A 25,460-nucleotide genomic window follows, 5' to 3' on the forward strand; every position below is an offset into this window, starting at 1 on the left:
ACACACACCCCATTTGGGAGAAAAATGGGGGGTGCATCTTATAGTCTGAATGTAGCCTGGCTGGCTGGCTGGGAGGTTGTCTTATGGTCTGGTGCGTCTTATAGTCTGAAAAACATGGTAGGTACCCATAGGTGTTAGCTACCTCCCGGCAGAAATTGGGGACTTGAAAGCCCTAAGATAACCCCCTGTTGCTTATGATTACACCAGAAAGACTCATTGCTGATGTTCAGGGCTCTCTGCAGGTGAGTCCCATCACAGGACAGACCAAGGAAGGAAATCTCCTGTTCACAACAGCTACAAAGAACACAGGGGAATATACATAAAGCCTACAAAAATGTGTGAGATTTACATGAAGAAAGCTTTTAGACATCACTGAGGGACACAAAAGACTTCAACATATGCAAAGGGACCATGCTCTTGGGCGTGACGATGTCAATTCTGTTGACGAATGCTGCCACCAAGTTGAGGAGGGGTTAAGTTACAGCACAGAGAAAAAATGGGAGAGAAAAGTGTGCGTCTGTGAGGGAAACCTCTGTGAAGGTGTAACAAACTACTGCTGATGGGGTTGGTCTCCAAGGGAAACGGAGGTGTGCCTGAAGGGCAGGGCTAGAGAAAACCTTTACACTGCATGCCCTCTTGTCCTTTTGGAATTTGGAATCTTACAAACAAACTACTTATTCACTGTTACAAGTAACAGTTAAAAAGTCAAAGTTCCTGCCCTTTTGTGCCCCCCTCCCCATAGGGGGGAAAAAAACATGCATGAGACACAACTCAGGGAAGGGGTGGGGGCGCCCCTGAGATTGAACACCCCTGAGGTTCTTAGCTCTCAAACTTGTCCTCCCTGACCCTCCAGCAACTCCCTGGTGCAGTTTCCGTTTCCCTAACCTTGCACAGCTTCACTTGGAGGCTTCTGCTCTTGGGCCTCTACCCCTGTAACCAGTGACTCTGTACCCGCCTGTCTGACGCACCAACTTTGCAGGCAGCGTTTTTCCCTGTGACCTCAGTTCTCCGCAAAATCTATTGTAAAAAGAGTTGGTGATTTTTTAGTTTTTAAACTTTTTTTTCTTCTTAGGACAGAGTGTTGACTGCCAGTGACACGCATGCCAGACCAGAAACCAGAACTCAAGAGCATGCATTTTTAATTTTGATAATATTTACCCTTTTTTCCCTCTGATGGTTAGTGCTTTTAAGTTTCTTGCTGAAGAAATCATTGACTAGCTCAAGGTTATAATATTTTTCTCCCCTATTTTATTCTGTAAATTTTACATCTTAAATTTTGTTAGATCTGTGATAAACGGGGGAATAGGAGATTGAGAATGACTGTTAAGGGGCGAGAAAGAATTTTGGAGGTGATTTCAGTGTTCTTTGGGGTAGGGATTACATAAGGTGGACAACTGTCAAAACTCATAAAATGGTACCTTTAAATGTGTGCATCTTATTGTTTGTAAATTATACAGTAAGTTAATTTTAAGAAAAGAAAAATATGTCCAGGACAGAATGTTGGCCACAGACGGGAGCTTGCTGGCTACCAAATCGCAAGGGACTCCTGGCTTACTTGGAAGGAGAAATACACACAAGGGGTAGTCGAGTGAGGCCAAAGTGTGCGAGGTCCACAAGCACAAGGCACGTACCTCGTGGGAAAGCCTCCCGCGTGGGCATTAACGTATTTTTTCAATGTAAGAGCGGCACAGACCTCCACGTCCCCTTCACTCCCATCTGTATCGCTTTCTGGAACGTACTGTGGTCCCAGTGGTAAGACAGGCATCCATCTCTATTTTTTCCAAGTTACGAGCAGTTTATCCCATACCGCTTTTGGAATAATCTGTCTTTCCACCTTGATTTGAAATACATCTTTAATATGTGTTCTAGTCAGAGATACGTGCTTCCATATCTAGACTTACCTGGTCAACTGATCTTTGTTTTATTATTCTGCTACTGACATAAATAGGATTTTTTTTTTTTTAGGGCTATAAAACTACTTTATTTTTTTTGATATATTTATTGATTATGCTATTACAGTTGTCCCATTTCTGCCCCTTCACTCAACTCCATCCTGCCCACCCCCGCCCTCCCACATTCCCCCCTATAGTTCATGTCCATGGGTCATACTTATAAGTTCTTTGGCTTCTAGATTTCCTACACTATTCTTACCCTACTCCTGTCTATTTTCCACCTATCATTTATGCTATTTATTCTCTACCTTTCCCCCCCTCTCTCCCCCTCCCAATCCCCTATTGATAACCCTCCATGTGATCTCGATTTCTGTGGTTCTGTTTCTGTTCTAGTTGTTTGCTTAGTTTTCTTTTGTTTTGTTTTTAGGTGTGGTCGTTAATAACTGTGAGTTTGCTGTCATTTTTACTGTTCATATTCTTTATCTTCTTTTTCTTAGGTAACTCCCTTTAACATTTCATATAATAAGGGCTTGGTGATGATGAACTTCTTTAACTTGACCTTATCTGAGAAGCTCTTTACCTTCCCTTCCATTCTAAATGATAGCTTTGCTGGATACAGTAATCTTGGATGTAGGCCCTTGCCTTTCATGACTTGAAATACTTCTTTCCAGCCCCTTCTTGCCTGTAAGGTCTCTTCTGAGAAATCAGCTGACAGTCTTATGGGAACCCCTTTGTAGGTAACTGTGTCCTTTTCTCTTGCTGCTTCTAAGATTCTCTCCTTCTGTTTCATCTTGGCTAATGTAATGATGATGTGCCTTGGTGTGTTCCTCCTTGGGTCCAGCTTCTTTGGGACTCTCTGAGCTTCCTGGACTTCCTGGAAGTCTATTTCCTTTGCCAGACTGGGGAAGTTCTCCTTCATTATTTGTTCAAATAAGTTTTCAATTTTTTGTTCTTCCTCTTCTCCTTCTGGCACCCCTATAATTCGGATGTTGGAACGTTTCAAGCTGTCCTGGAGGTTCCTAAGCCTCTCCTCATTTTTCCAAATTCTTGTTTCTTCATTCTTTTCTGGTTGGATGTTTCTTTCTTCCTTCTGGTCCACACCATTGATTTGAGTCCCAGTTTCCTTCGCATCACTATTGGTTCCCTGTACATTTTCCTTTGTTTCTCTTAGCATAGCCTTCATTTTTTCATCTAGTTTTCGAACAAATTCAACCAATTCTATGAGTGTCTTAATAACCAGTGTTTTGAACTGTGCATCCGATAGGTTGGCTATCTCTTCCTCGCTTAGTTGTATTTTTTCTGGAGCTTTGAAGTGTTCTGTCATTTGGGCCATTTTTTTTTTTTTCTCGTCTTCGCGCATCTGTTACTTTAAGGGGCGGAGCCTTAGGTGTTCACCGGGGCGGGGTAATGCTGGTCACTGCTCTGTGACACCGTACGTGGGGGAGGGGCCTAGAGGAAGCAATGGCGCCCGCTCCCCTCTCCACCAGATTTCAGCCACTCCCTCAGCTACCCACAATCAAATTGGGCCCCTCTGGTGCTGGTTCCCGAGTGGGTGGGCCTGTGCACACTCTAGGCCCCTGTGGGTCTCTCCAACGACCTCTCCTGTGAGGCTGGGAGTCTCTCCTGCTGCCCTCCAACCCCCACGGGCGTTTTCAATCAGAGGTTTGAGGCTTTATTTCCCCGCACTGGAGCCCTGGGTTACGAGGTCTGCTTCGCTCCCCACCGTTCGTCCTGGTTTATCTGTGTGCGAATGTGGGGCCCCAGGGTCTGCTAGTGGTCAGACTGCCTGCCCCGTTAGTCCCACACTCCGCCAGTCTCGGTCCCACCAGGGCCACTCGAGTCCTCTCCACCCTGGTGCCCATCTCCGCCCCTCCTACCGGTCTGGATGTATGTTTTTTTTTTTTATATACTTGGTGTCGGACTTCCTTGCTGTTCGATTTTCTGTCAGTTCTGGTTGTGCGAGGAGGTGCAGTGTGTCTACCTACACTGCCATCTTGGTTTTCCCATAAATAGGATTTTTTGCTACTACATTTTTGATTGGTTGTTGTTGGAATTTTGGAAAGGGCTCAAGTACACCTGACAGTCTACGCACAATTAATTTTTGGAATGAACTATTAAGACAGTGCTGTTTTTAACACAGTAGTTCCCTGTATATGATGGAATACTACTCAGCCTTAAGAAAGGAAATCCTGGCATTTGTGACAATGTGGATGAGCCTCGAAGGCATTATGTAAGTGAAATAAGTTGGGCAGAGGGACAAGTACTGCATGGTATCACTTGTATGTGAAATCTATAGAAACAGAGCCGAAAAGTGGTTGCCAGGGCTTGGGGCTGGGGAAATAGGGAGAGGTTAGTGAAGGGCCCATTCAGCTACATGATGAATGACGTCTGAGGATCTAATGGATAACATGGTAAGTACAGTTGGTAACACTTTGTTATATAGAATCTGCTGAGAGCAAGCGTGTGAGGTGATGGATGTGTTAACCTGGTGGGGGGAACCATTTCACAACGTATATGTATATAAAATCATGTATACTTTAACTATCTTAAAATGTTCTCCATTATACCTCAGTAAAGCTGAAAAAGAGGTAAATTTTATATGCAAACTGTAGTTCAATAACGTTGACAGAAAAAGAGACACATTAACCCCAAACGGTATGAAGACACACATTGTTTAGAGGAATCTTTATTGACTTAGTACAGGAGGAAACGGCACAACTGCTTTCTAAAGGGTACTGATGAAACCCAGAGATTTGGGAGGTGGAGGTACAGGTACTCTGGAAGAGCTGGGGTGGAAATCAGGGGCTAGAAAGAAAGACAGTACTTGACAATATGCATAAAGATCAGGTCAAGTCCAAATGCCTTCCTACCTTGCCTGGTCAGGTGCTTACCCATCCCTCCATAACCCCAACAGAAAATGAAGGTATCATCTTTCACCAAATACAACCTGAAAGGCTTTTTACTTGGGTACCGTGGCCCTGGAGGAGGTGGAAATGAGATGTGGGGCGGAATGCAGATAAAAGGCAAGTCTGTAAGAAGGGGGTGTACTCCAACTCCCATCTCACTGTGCAGCTTTCTGCCTTCCCCATAGTGGCCAGGCTTGTAGCCTCTGCAGACCAGATCCTTCTGGAGAAACTGCATTGCTCCAAGAGTGACTTTTGACAGTCGCCGACATTTAGTCCCAAAGGCAAACCCTGAGTGAACACCCAATCTCCCTTCTGGGAAGCCCACAAATTGCCCTGCTGCTCCCACATACGCAAGCCTCTAACACAGAGACCCTGGACTTTGAGTTGGGAACACTAACCAAGTCCAACTTCGGACTGTCCCCCTTGGGGTAGAAAGAATGCTGTGTGTGGGGGATGAAGGGAAGGGTGTGGTGACGGAAAGGCCGGGGGTGCGAGACGCAATCTATCTTCTCAGGATGAGGGAGGACTGCACTGAGGGTCCAATAGGGGCACGTGACCGACTTCTGGCTAATGGAAGAGTAGCTGGTTTAAAGTCAGCAGGCAGTCCCCATACTCTCTTGGGTACAGGGTCCTCAGTACCACAATCATTTCTTCACCGTGCTGCTGGGCCAAAAGAAATACCTGACAGTTCCTTTGCCAAATACGTCCAAACCACCTAACAGTGGGTGGTGCTGTGTCCAGCAATTACGTATGTTGTTTCCCTAAAATTTTAAAAACCCCGAGAAGCCCCTATGAGTTTGTTACAACGCCCTGGGACAACTTGCCACCCAGTAGGGACCTGTAGTTCCAAGTGGTCTCTAGGCCGAGGTTTTAAAACATTGTATGACGCTCCAGTTCTTGCTTTCCCTGCCTCTGGGGACGTGGAGATGACATGGTCCAGGTGGCACAGCTACCAGTGTTGGAAAGCATACGTGTTGGATGGCTGCCGGGGAAATGAACTTACAGTGAAGTAAAGCCACTTTGATTTTGGGCGTTCTCTGTAGCTAGCACTGCTTACCCCAACTCCCTACTGTCCCATATGGCAGTCATTTAAGGCTACTGAGAATGGGAAAAGATTTCTTAAAAAATGAAGCACAGTAAATGCTTTTTCATTAAACACCACTTTATTGTTTTGGTAGAACTACAATTCACTGCAACTGTTGGCATCGCACAGGACACTGCTGTTGGTAACACTTGTACAGGAGCGTGCATTGTTTCTAGTATCACAGATGGACACGTCACCAGTCCAGTCAGCACCACCAGGCCGATTCAGCTCAGGTGACTGTTTCGTATGCACTGAAGTAACATCACAGTGTTTACCTGGGTATCTTATGTACACAGCACAAGTTAAAGTACGCCTATGCGGACAGCACAAGTTATAGCAATACCAGTAGAAGTCATAAATCAAGATACTTACTACTGTAATTATAATATAAACTATTTTCTGGTTAAAAATACAGAGAAATATTTAAATTTGCAATGAAGGCATATGACCGAGGCAGAATTCAGTGCAATGCAGAAGCCAGTACTGTGACTAGTGCAGGAAGGAAAAAGAGCGGCAGAGGGCGTAGTGCACATCCGGCGAGGAAGGGCCACTGCGGTTTACTGCAGGCACAGCGAAATGGGAAAGCTATCGTGTATACCAAAGTGTTAACGATACCACACTGGACAGTATTTTAAGACAACACCTAATACTTGGTCACTGTTCGGCAACAATCTAGTGAGTTGGGTAAGTCTTCTCCTAATAGTCAAAAAAAGAATCCGAGAAATTCGTCACATGAGATGAGAACTAAATTTCCAACAAAAAATTTAAACATTTTAACAGGACTTGAGCTTGTAAACTTGGCCAGCTATAAAGCAGTTTGAATTCTCATACACACACAAACAGAAAGAATCTTAGATGGAGAGATGATAAAAACAAAGTATTTTAGTTATAAACTTATAAGGAAAAGACTTAAAACGACATTTACAAAAATTGAAAATTTCAACGAATCCTGTAAGTAACTTTGCTCATAGAATACAAAAATTTTCTATTCACATCAAAGATCAGTTGATTCAAAGTTTGACAAGCATTTATCTTCTGCTTTGGGTGAGCTGTGCAATGTAAGACACAGCCCAGTGAAAACTTTGGGCATATTCTGTCTCAAAGAACATCCAAGTTTACAAAGAAATGTCAATTCACTGCTTTTGACAATTTCCATCTGTCAAAGAAGAATTTCAGCTAGAGACAGAAAAATGTTTCCACTATAAGAATGGAACTCTAGCTATGTAAAGTCAAAAGACCGGATGTACTAGAATTTTAAAGCAAGGGAATGATGTTCCCCTCATTGCTTTGTTTCACCGTCTGATACTGAAAATATTTGTGCTCAGTTTTCCAAAGCAGACTCCAAATACAGAGTCACGGATACAGAAGGCGTGATTCTTCAGTAGCTAGGTGGAAATGCTATAAAATAATCATCGCCAGTTATGAAACTGTTGAAGATGTTCTGCAGTTGAGTTATAAAAGTTTACAATGGTTTCTTATGCTAGGAACTCTGATTTACAATTTTCTCGAAACAAAACAAAAAAATGATTGTCAGATATTCAATAATAAAAACTAAAAGGGGCAGTGTGATTCACATTTATCCCTAACATCACACTGCATATGAATGAGCTAAGATTTGAAGCTTCTTGGAACAGGAAAAACCTGTGACCTACTTGCAAAAACAAAGACAAATGTGAAGAACGGTTTGCTGATACTGACAAATTGAGTTTTGTTTCATTCACACAAACTTGCCAAACGTGACTTAATGCTGAGTGGACAAAGTTGGTGAATTTACTTATCGTTTTGAAATATGATTTTGCTTCAAGAGAAACTAAACTCTTCTAATCAAAAGATGAACAGCTCTGTCAATGTAGATATAATTTTAGAGAGAAATCATATTTTGATACATGATCCAGTGATTGCAAAACCTTATGTATATTCAGAATAACAACCAAGTATGTTTAGAAGAAGTATATCAGGTCCTTTTCAACTCTTAAGCTTTATAAATCTAAATATGGATCAAGGATTTCAAATGAAAATTTAGAGTGTGAATCAGGATGTGCTGTAATGATAAAATGCTGGGTTTGGGACAGGGCAAAACACACCATAAAATATCTCACCAGTAACTTTCTGCTGACTACATGTTGAAATAATATGATGGCTATACTGGTTGAAATAAAATGTATTTGCTTGTTTTTACTTTTTAAAAGTAGTTACTAGAAAATCTGGTTACACTCGGGGCTCATATTACATCCCTATTGGACTGTGCTACAGTAACTGAAGCACCTTCCAATTAGCTCTTCAGAGCCCTCCTCTTAATTGTGAATAGACAAAGACTTCCAGAAATTTGAGGGAAGCCTCTAATGTGAAAGGTAGAATACAAGTAAAAACAACTCAGAGGAAAGACAGGTAATGCAGGGAGAATAACAGTGAAGATACTATATCAGCATCCTCAAAGGAAAGAAAATTTTACCCATGAAACTAAACCATACTATTATACAAAAGGGACAAGCAGAGGACCAGAAAATGAACGTGAAAATCTAAGCATAACTACAGAAATAAAACATTCAAAACATTTAGTAGCAGAGTTGGAAGATAAAGCTGAAGGTATCTTCCAGAAAGGACAGAAATCGGAGCATTAGCAAAGATGGCAGAGTAGGAAGTGCCAGGAGTCCATCTCTCCCCCTAGACAACAACTGTACTGGAAGAAAGTATTTAAAGTGACACTCTTGAAACATGGGAGTCTATTTTAAAATGTGTAGCTCCCAGAGGAAAACTTGACGGGTAAGCTACAATGAAAGGCAGTGAGTTTTAGCCTTCAGGACAGTAGCAGCCATCCATCACCCACCAGCCAGTCCTGTGGCAGGAGGCTGTGGAGGTGGAACCCACGGTTCCAGTTCAGCTTGCTGGAGCCAGCGTGGGCAAGAAAGGCCTTTTCCTTCAAACACCAGGGTTCTGACTTTGGATGGCTTCTGATCATGGCGGAAGAGCAGGCACAAAGGCAAGCTACCATTCTTCCATCTCCCACTAGCTAAAGTGGCTTCCAAGGGATTTAAAAAACAGGAACAGCACTTGCTTTTCTTAGGGGGCAGGCACTGAAAAAACGCACACAAGGGAGTATTCAGAAAGCATCTACCTCTGCCCAGGGGAAGACCGGCTCAGGACAGACCCGAGTGAACTTCAAGCATTCACCAAAGCCTGATCCCCAGAACAGAAACACCCTAAAGTTAAAAAAAATACACCCACCAAACTCTGGGAAAAGGGGGAATCCAATTACCAGAGCCACCCCACTATAAGATTCAAATGTCCAGTTTCAGCAACAAAAATCCAAAGTCACGCAAAGGGGCAGGAAAGGATGACCCCTTCAAGGGAATAACATACATCAACAGCAAATGCATCTGAGAAAGTCCGGAGGTCAGCATTCCTAGACGGAGACTTTAAAACAGCTGTCTTAAAGATGCTCAGAGAGTCAAAGGAAGACTTCGATCATGTTGGCAGATCAAGAGAGCAAAATGAGGAGTCTTCAAGGCAGAAATGAGGGAATAGGTGCTTATTAACTGTTGCTTCAGAAGGGAGTGCTCTCCTTAGTCCCACGTTACAGAAAGATGATACACATTGTGAATATCAATAGGGAAAAACTCCCAGAAAAATTACAGATTTAGCAAAGATGGCAGATTATCAGAACCATTCTGCGGGGACAGACACCAGAGGTCTCCAACCTGGAAGAATCTCTCTTTTTAAAGTGTTCCTTAGTAACAGTTAAAAAAAAAAAAAGCATCCATGAGTATATGACCAAATGAACTTCAACAAGAATGCAGACTACACAGCGTGGAAAACACAGTCTCTTCAACAAATCGTGTTGGGAAAACTGGATACCCACAGACAATAAAATGAAGATGGACCCTTGTCTTATAGCACATATAAAAATTAACTCGAAATGGATTAAAGGCCTAAAGGTAAGAACTGAAACTATGAAATGCCTAAAAAAAAACATGGGGGGGTGGGGCAGAGAATTTCAGGACACTGGATTTGGCAATGATTTACTGGACATGATACCAAAAGCACAGGGGAAGAAAAGGCAAAAAATAGGGAAATGGGACTATATCGAACTTAAAAATTTCTGTGCAGCAAAGGAAACAGTGCCAAGAAAATGGAAAATATTCCAATGCTATCAACAGAATGGGATAAAATATTTGCAAATTATAAATTTGATAAGGGGTTAATATCTAGAGTAGATAAAAAAAAAACCCAGCTAAAACTGAAAAACAAAAAATTAAATAATGGGCAAAGGACAGAAACGGGCAAAGGACCTAAAGAGACAATTCCCTTAAGACATACAATGATTAACAAGCATGTGAAAAGATTTTCAACATCACTAATCATCAGGGAAATGCAAATGAAAACCCCATCTGTTAGAATGGCCAGGATCAAAAATACAGAAAATAGCCCTGACTGGTGTGGCTCCATGGACTGAGCGCTGGCCCGCAAACCAAAAGTTTGCCAGTTCGATTCCCAGTCAGCATATACCTACCTGGGTTGTGGGCCAGGTTCCCAAATGGGGGCATGTGAGAGGCAACCAGTCGATGTTTCTCTCACACATCAATGTTTCTCTCCCTCTCTGTCTCCCTTCCTTCCCCTCTCTCTGAAAATAAATAAATAAATAAAATCTTTAAAATATATATATAAAAAATAGTAAGTGTTGCTATGATGTGAAGAAACCTTTATGCACTGTTGGTAGGAATGTAAAATGGCGCAGCCACTATGGAAAACAGGATGGAGGTTCCTCAAAAAGTCAGTATGATTACCATGTGAGTCAGCAATCCCACTTCTGGGTATATACCCAAAAGACTGGTAATAGATTTAAAGAGATTATTTGCACATCCATGTTCATTACAGCATTATGTCACAATAGCCAAGAGACAGAAGCAACCTAAATATGTATTGATGGATGGGTTTAAAAACCTGTCGTGTACACACAGTGGAATATGATTCCACCTTAAAAAAGAAAACCCCGTCACACACAAGAATAAAACTTGAGGACATCAGCCAATTCCACTGCTAGGCTACTTACCTAACACAACGGAAAGCAGGGACTCACTGTTCAGGGCAGAGTTATTTACAGCCCAAATGGTGGAAATGACTGAAATGGCTATCGACAGGTGAAAGGATGGACAAAATGTAATATATACACTCAATAGAGTATTACTCAGCCTTGAAAAGGAACGAAATTCTGACACACACTACATGGACCTCAAAAACATTACGTCAAGTGAAACAAACCAGGCACAAAAGGACAAAAATTAAACGAATCCATTATATGAGGTACCTAGAAGAGTCAAATTCATAAGGAACAGAAAGGCAGTGGTTACCAGAGGCTTGGGGGCGGGGGGGAGAGTGGGGAGCTCTGGGTAAATGAGTAGAGTTTCAGTTTGGAGTGATGGAAGAAGGTCTGGAGATGAATTCGGTGATGATGGCACAATACTGCGAATGTCTTCGTGCTGCTGAAGTGTACCCCCAGAAGGGTTAAAAAGGTCAGCGTCACGCTATGCAATTTTACCACATTAAACGAAGAATTTTAAAACAAGTAAATTCATTGACAGAAGCCTTGTCTTGTGGTGTGACTTGAAATCAATTTCTTCAATAGAAATTCATCAAACCATGTTTTTAAAGCAAGGTCATCATTTTAAAGTACACATCCTAAGAACAAGTCTCTCCTCAAGAATTTTACAAATTTAATTCTTTCTATAAATTATATCTTTTCAGACAGAAATAAACTAGGGTTTAGATCTCAGAGAAAAACCAACCAGGGTTTATATCTTTTTTAAAAAAACCCCAAAAGTCAGGATGAATAGTTCTCATAAGCCATAGTTCTTTATGTCTAAACATCTCTGGTTGGTCTATTCAGCAGTAAGTATGCGGATCAGTTCATCACACAGCAGTACTTGAACCACAGGCTTTGGGGGAGTGAGGGCACAAGAAACCGAACACAGTATTCAGAGGTAGCGATGCAAATCGAAACCCACTAAATCACAGCAAATACTGCTGTGTCTCAGGTGTGTGTTACGGGTCTCCTCGCTTTGATAAGCCATGTGTTTCTTGCTTTCTCTTTTTATACACACAGCCTCAAATTGCAACTCCAGGAACTCTGCACCACCGTTGAATCAGTGGGGCTCCTCCAGAACCCTATGCCCTGAGGCCCCAATCTAACCGACTTAGGGTTTTTAGTGCCTTTTTCAGTTAGAAACTATTATTCAGACTCCACCAATGACATTAGTAAGAAATAGTTCACTAATATCTGTATCCTCTATTCTTTTGAGGTCTAATCTCACAACAGAAAACGTAAATGTAAATTTATTATTACAATTTCTAACTCCTTTTCTTGAATTGTACTGACTAGCAATAGGGTGGCTTTAGAGGTTAGAACATGTATTCTCCAGATGGTAGGGGATCAGAATATCAAATTCCTACAGCGGGCAAGTCAGCTTACATAACAGAGAACTTGGCAAGTAGTCGATTCCCTGTTAAAGGTAGCAGCTGCTGCCCCAAACCACCTGGCTGTCCCGCTGAAACATGGGCCTAGTGTTGCCATTCCTTTTATTTTTCAAAATGAGCCTTTTTTTTTGGTATGAAATTTCCTGTCTTTTAAATGGTGGCTACTAATTACACACACACACACACACACACACCCCTTTATCCTGCAGACCAACTAAAACATGTCAAAGGGCCCAACTTTAGCTTGTGACCTTTGCCATACAGAAGGTTTACACTCCAATGACAGGAAGCTGCACTTAGTTAATAGGCAAAACTTTAAAAAAATAAAATTCTATGTTGCAAAAGGCAACCCATCCAGAATAGCTGTTTCAGCACCCGTTTCCTCCCACCACCCCTCCCCCCCTCCCCCAATCCATTGTTCCTAGGACTGTAACTCTCTCATCTGAGCTGGTTGGGGTGCACACCCTTTAGAATCTCAATCCTCTCAACCAACGCCCAAGGAAAAACAGGTTAGGGTGCTTTGTCCAGTTAAAACATTCCCTGAAGGCAAACTTGCTTCAGCTTCACTGCCTCCTTCTTGTTTATAGCATTCCAGCATCAAGTATTCAAGTATTCAAGGCATCCAGTCTTCAAAAAGGATACTACAGTCTCACGAAGTCAGAAGTTCACTATCCTAAATGAGTGATTTTCTACTACAGAAACTTGAAAATTCCGACGAATCAAAAACGTTTAACTTACTTCCACAGCTTCAGAAAATATGAGGTACAAAAAAAAACCCACAGAGAAATTATTAATCCCAACCTTTCGTTCTACCAGTTCAGAAACTGAAATTCAGGAAGGTCGAACTTGCCCAAGGTCATAGAGCGGCCTGGTTGGCAAACGGGGACAGAATCCAGGTGATATGACTGCAACCAAGTTCTTTACTACACTACGTGGCAGTGGAGGGGACGCTAGAAGAGAGGGAAATCTTCTGGAGAGGTTAAAAGGGTGGGTCTTGGGCACACCTCCCTGCCTTTTACATTCACTTCACATCTCACACTATTTGCACTTTCCACGTGACTTTCCCAGCCCTAACGACTATCTTCCAAAAGTTAACATCCTTGCAGAGAAAGGTGAATGGGGAAAAGTCTGCTTTTCCTAGCTGACAACCCATCAGAGTTGCAGCTACTAATCAACGTGGTGCGAATTTACATCCGGGTGCCTGATAAGGGACAGTGGTGATTAAATGCTGCCCCCCTCCTTACTGCAGCATAAGAATTAATCTCCAGAGTGAAATCCCCGATGTCTGAGGAGGCCCGAATTACTTTTAAATGTCTTCTCACATTCTTTACATTCATATTCTTTTCTTCCAGTGTGAATTTTTAGATGCTCTACGAGGATCGAGCTGCGACTAAAGGTTGCTCCGCAGTAGTCACACTCGTAGGGCTTCTCTCCGGTATGGATTCGATGATGCTCATTCAGAGAGGAGCTCTGACTGAAGGATTTTCCGCATTCTTTACATTTATACGGTTTTACTCCAGTATGAATTCTCTGATGACGACTGAGGAGCGAATGGGTGGGGAAGGCTTTCTCACACTGGCTGCATTTGTAGGGTTTCTCTCCCGAATGGAGCCTCTGATGGTAAATCACAGACGTAAAATGGCTAAAAGTCATTCCACAATCGTTACATAAGTACGGTTTTTCTCCAGTGTGAATTCTCTGATGCCGGGTGAGGCAAGAATTCTGTCGAAAGGCTTTTCCGCATTCGCCACATTTATAGGGTTTCTCTCCGGTATGAATTCTCTGATGCTTGGAAAGCGACGAGCTATGACTGAAGGATTTCCCACAATTGTTGCAAGTGTAGGGTTTTTCTCCAGTATGAATTCGCTGATGTTGAATAAGAGATGAACTGTCACTGAAGGGTCTCCCGCATTCTTTGCACTTATAGGGCTTTTCTCCAGTGTGAGTTCTCTGATGTTTAATGAGGTGGGTAGCGAGCGTGAACGTTTTCCCACAGTCATCACACTTGAAGGGCTTCTCACCACTGTGAGTCCTGTGATGTGGCGTCAGGGATGAACTGTCACTGAAGGCCTTTCCACACTCATTGCACAGATACGGCTTTTCCCCGGTGTGCGTTCTCTGATGTTTGCTCAGGGAGGCACTATAGCTGAAGGCTTTACCACATTTGCTGCATTTATGGGTTTTTTCTGCAGTCTCTACTCCCTCATCTTTCTTTGAGGTTTCATCCTGACATTCATTTTCCCGACTTCCACTTTTCCAACATTTCTCACATATAGGGGTTTTTCTTCTCTTAACAAGGGATAAGCTTTGAGTAAAGTCTATCCCACAGTTAGTGCACTTCTGTGGCTTGGTCCCCATGTAAATTTTCTGATGTTTCTGATGTTCAGTACGAGAGGAGGAGTGACTTAAAACTTTCCTGCCTTCACTACGTTTCCGTGGCTTTTCTCCCATGTGCTCTTTGCGGTTCGTAATAAGGTCTGAATGGAAGCTAAAGCGTTTCTTGCTTTCGTTATACCTCCGAGACTTCTTCTTTAAGTAGGCCCTCACGTGTTTCATTATATCTGAAGTGTCCTTGGAATGACGTCCAAAGGGGCCCTTATCTGGGTCAGATTCCTCACCCTTACTGCTTCTCCTATGAGCTTTCTTTTGTGTGCCTGCTGCTTGTGAACATTCCCTACCGCTACGGTCCTTCTCTAACCTACCACGTTTCGAAGGTTCTCTCGTCAAGCCATCATCGTCACCCACGAGGTACCTTTCTATTATTTTATCTAAAGTTGATTCGTCCATAAGAACATCTTGATTTTGAACAGATTTCTCCAGGTCACTTCTAGGTTCACACTCTAAAAAAAAAACAACAACAACACAGAATGTTTCCTGTTTGTAATAAAGGAAGGTGCTGTATTTGGGAATGAAGTAGGAATAGGGACAGTAATGACTCTGAGGATTACGACTTGGACAGTTCTCAAACAGTCTTCTAAAACAAGGGAGAAAAGAGTGATCCAGAGAAAGTAGGGCAGCACAGAGGTTATGAAAAATATTGAAGATGAAAAGTTTATGCTTTATAGTTAGAAATCCAAGTTCTCACCCTCATTTCCAGTTTCTATAATAGGTTCAAACAATAATAATAGTGCCAATAGTTACTGAATACTTACCAAATGCCAGGCCAAATAGCAAATGTTTTATATGTTATTTCACTTAATTTTCACAACAAACTCTAGGAAGTAGGCCCTGCTATTATCCCTGTTTTACAGATGTGACAAGCAGGGATAGAGAATCTAAGTAGCATACCCAAAGTCACACGTATTACACTGGCAGAGCCAGATTTTTAACCTAGTCTGACACTAAAGCCCAAGCTTTGGTCCCTATACTGTATTGTGTCGCTTGACAGCGGTCCAATAGCACTGTTTATGGACGTCATTGCCTCACAGATATGCAATGGCATCTTTGCCAGACTTTCAAAAGTTACCACCATCTGGCCCTATCAACCTTACGGACACTCTAGTCAGGCATCTATTTACTGTTCATAACATACTACAGCATTTTCAATCCTATTCTTTTAGTCTTGATACTTCACACCACCTAGAATGCAATCCCACAGCACCTTCACTATCTCAGACATACAAATTTGACAGGGCTTAGGGCTGAAGTCCCTCCACCTCCACAGAACTTTCTCCACTACCACACTGTTGATGCCATTCTCGAAGCCTTGAATTCATTTATTAACCACATCATTCATCCTGGCTCTTAATTATGAGATTGCAGACACTTCTATAAAGTTATTTTTAGACAGATAACTATAAAACACAAAATCCTATTTTCCAGAAATTAACTATCGTTAACAACTGCACTTTCTTCTAAAAATTGTTCTGTATTTTAGAATAGAAAAACCATGAGTAATATGTAGGGTTATTTTTCTCATTCACAATTCTTTCCCATCTCACTGTTTGTTTGTTTGTTTTTTTAAGATTTTATTTATTTCCTTTTAGAGAGAGGGGTAGGGAGGGAGAAGGAGAGGGAGAGAAACATTTACATGAGTGAGAAACATCAACCGGTTGCCAGTCATATGTGCCCTGACCAGCAACTGAACCCACAACCCAGGCATGCTCCCTGACTGGGAATCAAACCTGTAACCCTTTGCGTTGCGGGACAACACCCAACCAACTGAACCACACCAGTCAGAGCTCATTGGTAATTCTTCATAAAGATAATTTTAATTAGATACATAATAATTCATTCTGTGTTACTATATTTATATGTTAATATAACATGTGTTAGTTTATTTAATTATTCCCTTATTGAGTGTTTATCAAATGATGGATATTTCCTGCCCTAACCCAGTGTAGCTCAGTTGGTTGGGCTTTGTCCCACAAAGCAAAGGGTCACCAGTTCAATTCCCAGTCAGGGGCACATGCCTGGGTTGTGGTTCTGTCCTGGTCAGGGTGTGTATGAGAGGCAACCGATCAATGTTTCTCTTTCACATCAACGTTTTTCTCTCTTTTTCTCCCTCTCTCTAAAAATAAATAAAATCTTTTTCAAAAATCTCCTCAAAAGAGAGTCATAGAAATGAAATTATTGAACCGAAGGGTAGAAACGTTTCATTACCATGTGAAGAATGATGAGCAGAAGTATCTGCGTAATCATCTCTAGTCAAATGATCTTGAAGTTTTTGTGAATCTGATCTGTAACAACCAGTATGGTTGCTTTAAATGTATACTTCACGGGTGACCAGTGACTTGGAGTTCTATTTTCACATCCACAGATATTTAAATTTTAATACTGTCAGTTATTTTTCATCTTATCAGCTATCTGCTCAAGTTCTTTGCCCATTTTTTAATAGACTCAGTGTTTCTTACTGTTTTACATGAGCTTTTTGATAAATTATGGTTATTGGCTCTGTTTTGCCTGTCAAAAACTTTTTTCTCCCGTCTGTTGCAAATGACTTTCTAAACAAGTTGTACATCTAAATGATGCTTCTTTTATGTAAGGGGGAGGAACATATATTTATACCACTGCTGCTAGATTTTACTCAAAACATTTTTAGAAACCATTTTTGGAAATACTCTCTAAAATGCGACTTAAATAAAAGGCAATCGCTGTCTTTTATTTGTGTAACTACACTGAAAACAGCCAGTAGGTTGACTAAAATGAATAGTTAAGAAGATGGATTAGTGCAAATTATTGTTTTTTCCTTTAAAATAAACTAAGGTATTGACATATAAGTAATTATGTTTTAAGTGTAAATTTTATATATTTATTGTTAAATTTTTACATGAGGGAAGATAAAGAAAGAATATTAACACCTCAAAAATAACCAGTATTAACATGAATGTTCTCCAGACATTAAAAATCCACATATATCTATATTCAGACATATACATGTATATAAGCTATTGCTTTAAACAAAAATGGGATTATACTCCACATGCTGTCCTCTGGGAAAATTCGTATTTATCCTTCAAGATGCGACTCGGATGCTAATTACGCTCTTGCTCCTATGCTTTTCCACTGCTCCTTATACACGCCATTATTATGGCGTAAGTCCCATCATGAACACTTTTTGTTCCGATGTCTGCACTGATGGTGTCCACAAAAATGCACCCTTCAGATCTCCTCTGAGGCACTTCACTGACACCTAACAGAACCTGCTGCTGCTCTATGAATCCTCTGTGGTGTTCACGCCAAGGCCACCCTCCCGTGACTGGTCCTGGTCCATGACAAGCATAGCAAGGACACTCAGGCAGGCCCATTTCTGTGAGACGTAGGGCTTTCTTGACTTTCTTAAACTGCATGTTAGTCTAAGACTTTTCTTACCTACCCTTCCTCCCCTCTCATTCTTTGGTGTTAGACCTGCATCACCCTCTGACGTCATTCCCAGATTCCTCCAGAGCCCAACCCCTTTTCTTTCACTGGAATTTCCCCCAGTAAGTCTCTGGCACAGCTAATCATGTCTTGGCATCTACTCCTCAGAGAACCCAAACTAAGAGAGTCTTCCTGTTAAAATGAACATTCCAGGAGGGCAAGCTATACAGTCTAATCATTCTATTTTAATGTTAGCATATGGCCCACCCAGCATTTCAAAAGCGCTTCCCGAATGACTTGGCAAGCAACCATTTTAATTTCCTCCTCTACCTTTCACCAACTCACCTGGTCTGGAGCCTTTTGAGACCTCTTTTTCCAGCAGCTGGGGCAGTTCAACCCACTTTAGCTGGGAAACCAAATCTAGCTTGGAAACTGGAAAGCCTGCCCAGAGAGAAAAGAATGAAAAGCGGCTGCTTGCCATAGAACAAGACAATCAACACTCACACATAGCTTCGGGTTCTCTAGGGAAGGGAAGAGGCTGTCAAATACAGACGTCAATACTGAAATTTGAGGAGAACACGGGGAAGGTATGGCCTTGACAACAGCAACATGATGGCCAAGACTTCCAATTCAAGGAAGGAGAGGCACTTTTTTTTGAGTAAACACCGCAGCAAAGTACATTCTTAGGACCCAATTTTAGGATTAATCATATCACCAGAGCCTTCATGCCCAGGCAAAACAGTGAATAGCTCTCATCTTTCAATAACAGCAGACCAAAAGATACCCATGTTAGATGCTGGATCATAAAAGGTGTCTTTACCCACAAATTCTAGGTTCCTAAAGTTCTCCAGCAGCACTTCCTTATACAGCTTCCTTTGAAAAGGTTCCAGCTTCCTCCACTCTCCTCTGGAAAAGTTCACAGCTATATCCTCCAACGTCACGGATTCCTAGAACACCAAACACAGTCTTTTTTGCATTGGATTATTCCTAAATAGACCCTAAGATTTCAGAGAAGTGGTTAGTTTTGATAGTATTTAAGTTTCTAAGGATTCCAAAGCAAGCTACCAATACTTACCTCATTTCTTTCTTACCGTAGTACACTGGCCAGAATAGTCAGAAAAATACTCATTAATAGCAGTAAGATGAAAACATCTGTATCTTTTCACGAGCATTGTAAGGACTACCTTTTCTTTAAATGTTACTTTTTTAAAAAATTTATTGATTTTATAGAGAGGAGGGGGAAAGAAAGAGAGAGAGAGAGAGAGAGAAAGAGAAACATCGATTTCTTCTTCCACTTGTCTATGCATTCATTGTTGATTCTTGTATGCGCCCTGACTGGAGATTACACCCACAACCTTGGTGTACCGGGACGACATTCTAACCCACGGGGAACCCAGCCAGGGCCTGCTTTTTATTTTCCAATGCTCTCCAGCTGGGGATGTTTTTTATCATGTTAGGAAATGTAATTCTCTTTTCACCTGAGCAGTTTTTATCAGGAATAACTGTTACATTTTAGCAAATAATTGTTTTTGTTTTTATTAGAGGCAGACTTGTGACATCTTCACCAAACTGAAATAAAATAGCATGTGAAGAATAACTTTGAAGAATGTGAATTGAAGACTGTCTTCATGATTCTATCTAGTACTGTTACACCCACCAGTAGGAGGTCAGCACGTACTCACTTGAGAATGAAACCAGTGAAAGGAAGCTTACCCCAGACTCAGTATTTGGAAAGACAGAAACAGTTTTATCTTCTTCAGGGCTCTCCTCTTGGGAAACAACAGAATCTTGAGAAGCTGGGTCTAAGAAGGAAAGAAAAAACACAGCCCAGTCTTTGAAATCAATTCCTCAGACTAGAAATTCTTATATGTCTCCGGAGGAAAAGGTCCTAAGAAATAGCAAAAAGTTTTCCTCAAGTTTTTAAAGCAGAAAGAACCACAGGTACAGTTTCCTGTTAAAACTCAAGCTTTTCTCCCTATCCCGTAGAATATCCTTTCAATTCCTAAGCTCACAAAAAACTGATTTCATTCATTCCATGTACCCAAAGTTTAATGTATTTAATTTGTAAAACATTATTTTTAGTATTTTATAAGATATGTTAAGGTCAAACTACATATTTATTTTATGTATTTTTTTTTCTTCACAGTCCTACCACAAGGCCTTGCACAAGAGCCACTTATAAATGAAAGCGCCAAACTGGTGTCAAAAACGGACTCCACCTCTGAAGGCACCCACAATTCCCAAAGACAGAAATCAGGCATCTGCACCTATGAACTGAACACAGTACATACTCCTGAGATGGTAACTACACTTCTAATAAGAGAGAAGTATTTTTTAAAAATCATACTTCACTTTGTTATGGAAAGAACTTTAGGCAGCTTATTGATTAGAGCCAACAATGGACATTAAGAATGAGAATTATGCTATCGAAGCGGAAAGAGGGGTTGTGTCACGGAAACCGTTCTAGCTGACCGAAGGCTAGAGCTGTCACTTCACGAACTTGATGGCAGGGGCACAGAGGCCCGGTTTTGTGTAAGCGGCATGTTGCAGTGACAGGTAAGTTAGAGTGGAGTCGGGAAGCCCAAATTCTAGGCACACAAAGGAGCTGTGTGACAACAAATCAGGTCTGTGGAGGGGAATGCTATTTCCCCATTTGCCTCAGAACTCCCGGTAGAAGAACACAAACTGTCACACACGTGTACCGAGAGCCTGATGGTAAATAATATACAAAAATATGTGGAATATTTGCAGCACACAGAGGGATTTTATAAAAGTTGAACCACATGCTCTCCAAAGCCTAGCCACCCTAGACTTATCAGTATTTTAGTGATGTAATCATGTTATAATTCATAGTTTATTTTTATACATCTACATATAATGTATAATAATGTAATTATGAAAATGTAAGTCAACTGTTCCCTAAGGCTACGGAACTGCACTGCCCACCAGGGTAGTTGCCGGCCACACATGGCTATTTAAATTCAAGTCTGATTAAAACTTCAACTCCTCATTTGCACTAGCCGCATTTCGAATGCTGAATCTGAAATGCAAGAGTGCAGAGCACATTGCCATCATCGCAGATGCTGGGCAGCTGCATCTTCGAAACGTGCGACCGCACGCACAGCAGCGAGACGCCCAGGCCTGGCTGGGTGACCTGCTTGTGACTCCAAACGTTTTCAGGTGACTTCTTTCTCCTGTATTCGAAAGTCCCCTCTTGCTCAAGGGTAAAGAGAAAGAAATTAGTATTTCTTGAGCATCTACCATGTATTAATTCTTCCCTTAGTTAATCCTCAAAACGGTAGATAAGATGGGATCCCCTTTTTACAGATAAAAAACCTAAAGTTCTGAGAGGTTATGCAGCTTGCCTAAGATCACACAGTAAAAGGCAGGGCCAATTCAAACCCAGTCCCACCTCCAAACTTAGACTTAAGTCTCCTCTTTAGCAACAGACTGCTCTCTTTTGGGATGTTCACTCTCATACGCGAAGGAGATCTTACCCCCTCACTCCCTCCATCTATAAATCTCACCTTCCTTTTCTTCAACCGTTTGGGTCAAGTCCTCTATTAAGGTTACCACGTCTTCACTATTCTCAGGATGCTGTGACTTTACCCAAATCCTGATCTCCCCAGGCAAAATGGTCAGGAATTGCTCAAACACCAAAAGCTCTAAAATCTGTTCTTTTGTGTGGATGTCTGGTCTCAGCCACTGAATGCAGAGCTCCCAGAGTTGATTCAGGGCTTTTCTGGGGCCAGCCTCTTCTGAGTAACAAAACCACCTGAACCTCTGTCTGACAGACTCTGGGTCAGTAGCGTTTCCTCCTAGGGTTGTTTCTTCACCCTCAAGTGTATCCATTTTTAGGACCTTGTTTTGTTCATTTGAGGCCAGAGTTTGAGGCTCTGGGGAGATGGCCGTCATGCTGTTCGCAGGTACGGTACTATGGCTTGCAAAGCGTGTCACCAGCAAGAATTCGGTCCCCTTCAGTCTCTAGTTGAATATCAGTACAGTTCACCAACAGGCACTACACACAGCCAATATCACGATTCCAAGGATTCAGTTTATGGTCTTGCAGAAACTGTTAAGAAATGTAAGATATTTATTAAATAAGTGAAACAAATCATAAACCCTAAAAACATTGTTCATGGTTTGGTGTGTGTGTGTATACATATTCTCAGAGATCTAAAACAGCACTGCCCAACTACTATATTAAAAGAATAATTTCCTTTTTTTCAAGATTGTATTTATTTATTTAGAGATGGGGGGGAGACAGAAATACGGATGTGTAAGAGATACACCAATCGTTGCCTCTTGCATGCCCTCTACCGGGGACCTGGCAGGCAAGCCAGGCATGTGCCCTGAAAACCATTTTCTTTGCAGGTGAAAAGCCAAGGAGTTACCACGGATAATTAAAGGCGTTCTCCAAGGAAACAGTTCTTTCGAATAAATAAATACTCCTCCTAAGCAAAAGTGATCACAAGAGGAGCATGGCTACAAGTGGATCCAGTCACAGCGCTATTCAGTGACTCCTCTCTCAGTGAATGGCCACACATTTCCACCAGTTGCTCCACTTGGAAGTCAGATTTCCTATTTGCCTATCAAATTGCTCACATAATCAATAACCCAATTCTGGCAGTTTCATTTCCTAAGAACCTCTCCATTCTATCCTACTGAAACTACGTAAGACCAGGCTTCTTCAATCCAGTGTCACAATGCAGCCTAAGGATTCTTTCTAGTATGCAAAACACGATCCATCCCCAGCTGTCTCGAGGTAAAAATTCAAACGCTGAGGCCATGCATGATGATCTAGAGACCTTGCCCTGATGACCTCAGCTCTAGAGCTCCAGCTGCCCCTGACGGTCACTGCAGCCATAGAAAGGTATCTCCAGGTCCCCAGACACTCCACCCCCTTCCATCCTTTGCACTAGCGCCACACCCTCTCCTTGAAATGCATCTTCCTTCCCTCTTCAAGCAAACGTGTTTCCATTCTTTAAAACTGTCTACCTTTCCATCCTTTCAACTGTCACCTCTTGTGTGAAGCTTTCTCTGCTCCCCAGTTGCTCCTCTGCAGAGAGCCTGCCCTGTGTGACACGCATTCTTTCATTCTACAAATAACCCAACATGTTCGACGAGCTGGGAACGGGGCACTAGGGAGGCAGGCGCGGACAGATCAGACAGGGTCCCCACACTTACGGAGCACCCAAGAAATGACAATACAGCCTGAGATGTACTATACTGCAGCAAGTGCCAGAACAAATCTCCTATTTCATCCCTGGTACCAATAATTACCCACCTCTAAGCACAGTTCCCAGCACACAGCATGCATGACGTCATTTATTCCTCTGCCAAATATTAGGTGCTTACCCCGTACCTGGCGCCTTGTTGGGCACCTAAGGACTCTGTGGTGACTAAGACACTTGCCTCGGTCTGCAGAGAGCTTACAACAGAGGCACCGCGAAAATGTGACGCAGACAGAAAGAAGTTCTCTAACACGCGTCAGGTAGGGATTTGCCTTATTGGGTACGTTGGCAACGTCTGACCACATTCTGGTTATCATGACTGGGTTGGAGAGGTGCTACTGGTACCCAGCGATTACAGCAAGGGATGCTAAGCATCCTGCAATACACGGGACAGCGCTCCTCGCCCCCAACGCACACACAACAAATAATTTTCCCGCCCAAAATGCAAAAGTACCTAAGCAGCGAGACCCCGGGAGCAGGGAGGGGACAGAGGAAAACTCAGTCATTTAGCATAGTGCCCACCTCCCACAGGAGCTGTGGCATTGGGAGGGCAGCCAGATAGGACGGCTGCCCTCGGCTCCCACCCCGCTCCAAGTGCGTTCTCGGAGCCGGCCACGAGGCCTTGGCCCCCAAACTATGAGCCCGGGAAAATCACTACCTGCATCAGAACCCGCAGCCAGGACCACCTCTACCGCAATGAGCTTCTAGAAGATAGTCCTGCAGAAGCTGCGCGCGCAAGCTCGCTGGGGACCACTGCGCCTGCGCGACAGGGCAGAACTACGATTCCCGGGGTGCGCTCCTCTGGCTTTGCGAAAGTCCTGTGCTTTCCATAGGCTCTCACCCTCGCCTGTTGCGCACGATCATTGGGAAGCCGCTGGTGGGCTCGGCCACAGAATTATTGCTGCGCCAGAGGCCTAAAAGCCTAGAACCTTCTGAGGTTTTCAGGTCTATGATGTTGTGTCTCCTTGGTAACGTCAAATCATCCCGCCCCCTCTCCCCTCTCTACCCTTCCCTGAAATCGAGGCTGGAAAAACCCACCGCAGAAACATATCACTAATGCATGCAATACAAGCTATGATAAATGCTGCAACTCGAGTTAAATGAACATCAATTTTATGACTGTCATCCCGCCCCCATGGTCCAAATCACCATCATGCATCCCCTGGATTATTGCAATAGTTTCTTGATTTCACTCTTCACGCCACAGCCAAAGATGCTTTAAAAACGTAAACCAGCGTATGCCCCTCCTCCGCTTAAAGCTCTGCAAGGCTTCCCGTTTCACTTCGAGTAAAAAACCATGTTTTCACAGAGGCCTATAAAGCCTATGGAATCTGGGCACCCATGACCTCCCTGACCTCTTCCCCTTCTCCCTTGCTCCGGTCATGATGGCCTCCTCACTCTCTCTCCCCCTCCAACCCGTCTGGCACGTGTGGCTGGCATGCTCTTCCCGGAAGTAGCAGTGTGTTTCAGTCTGCCACTCCTTCATATCTTCAGAGTGAAACTCTCCCTCCACTATACTTACATTGAAACCCCACCCCCATACCCATGCCTGTTTTCCCTTCCAACATATCATGTAATTTCCTTATTTATTTACTACTCATTGCTGTCTTCTGCACTTGAATATCAGTTCCACAAGGATAAGCATTTTTTAAATATATTTATTGATTATGCTACTACAGTTGTCCCATTTCCCCCCCCTTCACTCCACTCCATCCTGCACACCCCCTCCCTCCCACATTCCCCCCCTATAGTTCATGTCCATGGGTCATACATATAAGTTCTTTGGCTTCTCCATTTCCTATACTATTCTTACCCTCCCCCTGTCTATTTTCCACCTACCATTTATGCTACTTATTCTCTGTACCTTTCCCCCTCTCTCCCCCTCCCACTCTCCTGATGATAACCCTCCATGTGATCTCTATTTCTGTGGTTCTGTTCCTGTTCTAGTCGTTTGCTTAGTTTGCTTTTGTTTTTGTTTTAGGTGTGGTTGTTAATAACTGTGAGTTTGCTGTCATTTTTACTGTTCATATTTTTTATCTTCTTTTTCTTAGATAAATCCCTTTAACATTTCATA

General features: G+C 42.5%; 1 protein-coding gene across 1 annotated transcript; it reads right to left on the minus strand.

Moving 5' to 3' along the window:
* Positions 1-5,949: 5,949 nt before the first annotated feature.
* ZNF483 (zinc finger protein 483) lies at positions 5,950-24,107 on the minus strand. The gene is made up of 6 exons (XM_045195286.2): positions 24,045-24,107; positions 21,680-22,224; positions 19,866-19,954; positions 18,973-19,099; positions 18,498-18,593; positions 5,950-15,193 (listed from the first exon to the last, which is right to left on the minus strand). Exons 2-6 carry the CDS (start codon positions 22,065-22,067, stop codon positions 13,611-13,613), a joined length of 2,283 nt encoding a protein of 760 aa, XP_045051221.2. The 5' UTR covers positions 22,068-22,224; positions 24,045-24,107; the 3' UTR covers positions 5,950-13,610.
* Positions 24,108-25,460: the final 1,353 nt, after the last annotated feature.

The sequence above is a fragment of the Desmodus rotundus genome, chromosome 1 (assembly GCF_022682495.2).
Source record: "Desmodus rotundus isolate HL8 chromosome 1, HLdesRot8A.1, whole genome shotgun sequence".
Taxonomy (NCBI): Eukaryota; Metazoa; Chordata; class Mammalia; order Chiroptera; family Phyllostomidae; genus Desmodus; species Desmodus rotundus.

Bases quoted from the DNA above. Each gene is read 5' to 3' on its own strand.
- ZNF483 (XM_045195286.2), bottom strand. From the start codon at position 22,067: ATGACGGCCATCTCCCCAGAGCCTCAAACTCTGGCCTCAAATGAACAA. The intron at 19,955-21,679 runs GTGAGATTTATA...TTTCCTTCTTAG, and splicing joins AACGGTTGAAGAAAAGGAAG to ACCCAGCTTCTCAAGATTCT. The intron at 19,100-19,865 runs GTAAGCTTCCTT...TTGGTGTTCTAG, and splicing joins TTCCAAATACTGAGTCTGGG to GAATCCGTGACGTTGGAGGA.